The following is a 2,141-nucleotide window of genomic DNA, read 5'->3' as shown; positions in this document are numbered from 1 at the left end:
GAAAGCATACAGTACTCTAAACCCATTCCCTAGAAAAGTCTCCGCTTGCTCCCGTGACAATGACTTTACATAGATAAGCTTCAGATAGAATGTGGAGTGAATTAATGTTGAAACTGACCAATTAAAGAGGACAAAAGCAAGTCCATACGGCAGCGGCTCTCAACCTCGGTCCTGAGGTCCAACAGTTCACATTTTCCAGGTGTCCACACAAAATCATAGGTGAAATAATTAGCTCCACCTGTGGATCTTTTAAAATGTGTCAGTGAGTAATGAGTGCACCTGTGCACCTGCCGGGTGACCGGGGAAACGTGCACTGTCGGGGTGTCCTGGGAACCGAGGTTGAGAACCACTGCAATAGGGTAATGAATGGCTTCATAACACAACGCAGTGATAGCTGATTGCAATTTAATTCCTAATATTAATTTTACATCTGCTTAAATATACTCCATAAAACTCATTTGTAATAAGCTACTTTGGGGCTTTTTAATGACCGCACACTATGGGGAAAACTAGTTACACTGTGTATTTCATGCATTCTCCTTCACAGTATACGGTAATATTACGCAGCTCATTGTGTAAAGGATGATTTGTACCGATGTGTAACCAAAGTCAAGCTGAACAGACACACATCAGAACCAACCACTACTGGAATAAGATCACAATCCAAACACTTCACAATACATACCCTGCAAATGTGAAATATATATATATATATATATATATATATATATATATATATATATATATATATATAGCAAACAAGATAATGTAGCACTCCAGACCTCTCAGCAAGTATTTAAAACATAACTTTTAATATATATATATATATATATATATATATATATATATATATATATATATATTCTATTATATTGTATTCTATTATATATTTGGCATCTCGGGATTTTAATACCAATTTTTATTATTTCATTATGAGATCGTTGCCTTATTTAAAAATAAATGAATTACAGATTAAAAAAAAAATAACATCGCCTGCATGATGATATTGTATTTGGAAAAAAAATACTAGAAAACACTGCCGTTGCTATTAGTAACTTATGACTCCGACACACTTTGTAATAGTGTAACTCGTGCACGAATGAGTGTGAACATTACACAACAATAAATAGCATCTGAGCGTTAACGACTACGATACGGATAAACGACGACGAGAAACATTATTATCGACTCTTTATTTGTAAAAGTGCAAAACAAAATCATCATAAAAAATTCATTTAAAAAACAAAAAACAAATACATGTATTATACAAAGGGGTCGTGTACATGTACACAGATTGTGTTTGCATTGCATTCAATGAAGACTTTAAAAGATCAAAGGGGATTTGATCTTAACGTGAGTGGTATTGCCAAACCAAAGTCATCAGTTCATATGAAATAAGTTACATAAATTAGTCGTTGCAATCATTATTTCAAGTTCTTCCCAATACATCTCTAATGAAACGTCCTGATTTAGCCGGAGCTGGGAATGACTGTGGAGTGGGCTCTGGGAGCTGGCACAGCAGGGAGCAGTCTCTCATACATTTGGGTAATTGCAGTAATAGACAGCGGTGCTGGCATCTGACAGCACAGAGGATATAAGGCCACCATTGTCTGCTTGCTCCTGTCCGTGGTAATGCATTCCTATGTCAGTCTTTGCCACATAACTGAGATACTGCTCGAATTCAGTCCTGTCCACTTCACCCAGCATCTCAGTCTGTGGCACATGTTCTCCTCTGCCCATAGGCTGTGGTTCTGGTGGAGGGGAAGGCTGCCCAGCTTGGGCCACAGGACGGTGCCTGTCACTGCTAGGCATGTACATCTGGCTGTAGTATAACTGTGGGGGTGTCTGGCATCCCATCATGTTCTGTACTGGGCTCCCATGCCCCATCTGGTCGGCTGGTGGTATATGTCTACCCAGGATGGTGCTGGCAGAGCTCTGTTGGTGGGAAGTGTATGGAGTGTTGTAGCTGTAGGGCATCATCTGGCAATCTTCCTGGGCAGATGTGAAGAACACGGGGTCACTCTCAGCTATATCCAGGGGTGATGTTTCTGGTGTGGGCAAGCTGTAGTTTTCATAGTGAGCAGCCATGACCTGGGACTCTCTGTAATGACCGGCCTGGGGCAGCTGGCTGTGGTGATAGG

At 40.1% G+C, this 2,141-nt stretch overlaps 1 protein-coding gene across 1 annotated transcript in view; it reads right to left on the bottom strand.

Moving 5' to 3' along the window:
• Nucleotides 1-1,189: 1,189 nt before the first annotated feature.
• The window catches only part of LOC146080162 (transcription factor Sox-17-alpha-like), a 2,532-nt gene continuing 1,580 nt past the window's right edge, over nt 1,190-2,141 (bottom strand). The window contains exon 2 of the mRNA XM_083187106.1: nt 1,190-2,141. This exon is cut by the window's right edge and continues 249 nt beyond it. Within this exon, the coding sequence (XP_083043232.1) occupies nt 1,534-2,141 (608 nt within the window). The 3' untranslated portion in view covers nt 1,190-1,533.

The sequence above is a fragment of the Crinia signifera genome, chromosome 5, assembly GCF_055691185.1.
Source record: "Crinia signifera chromosome 5, ASM5569118v1, whole genome shotgun sequence".
Classification (NCBI taxonomy): domain Eukaryota; kingdom Metazoa; phylum Chordata; class Amphibia; order Anura; family Myobatrachidae; genus Crinia; species Crinia signifera.
The sequence above is the reverse complement of the archived record's forward strand: the minus strand, read 5'-3'. Positions and strand labels throughout refer to the sequence as shown.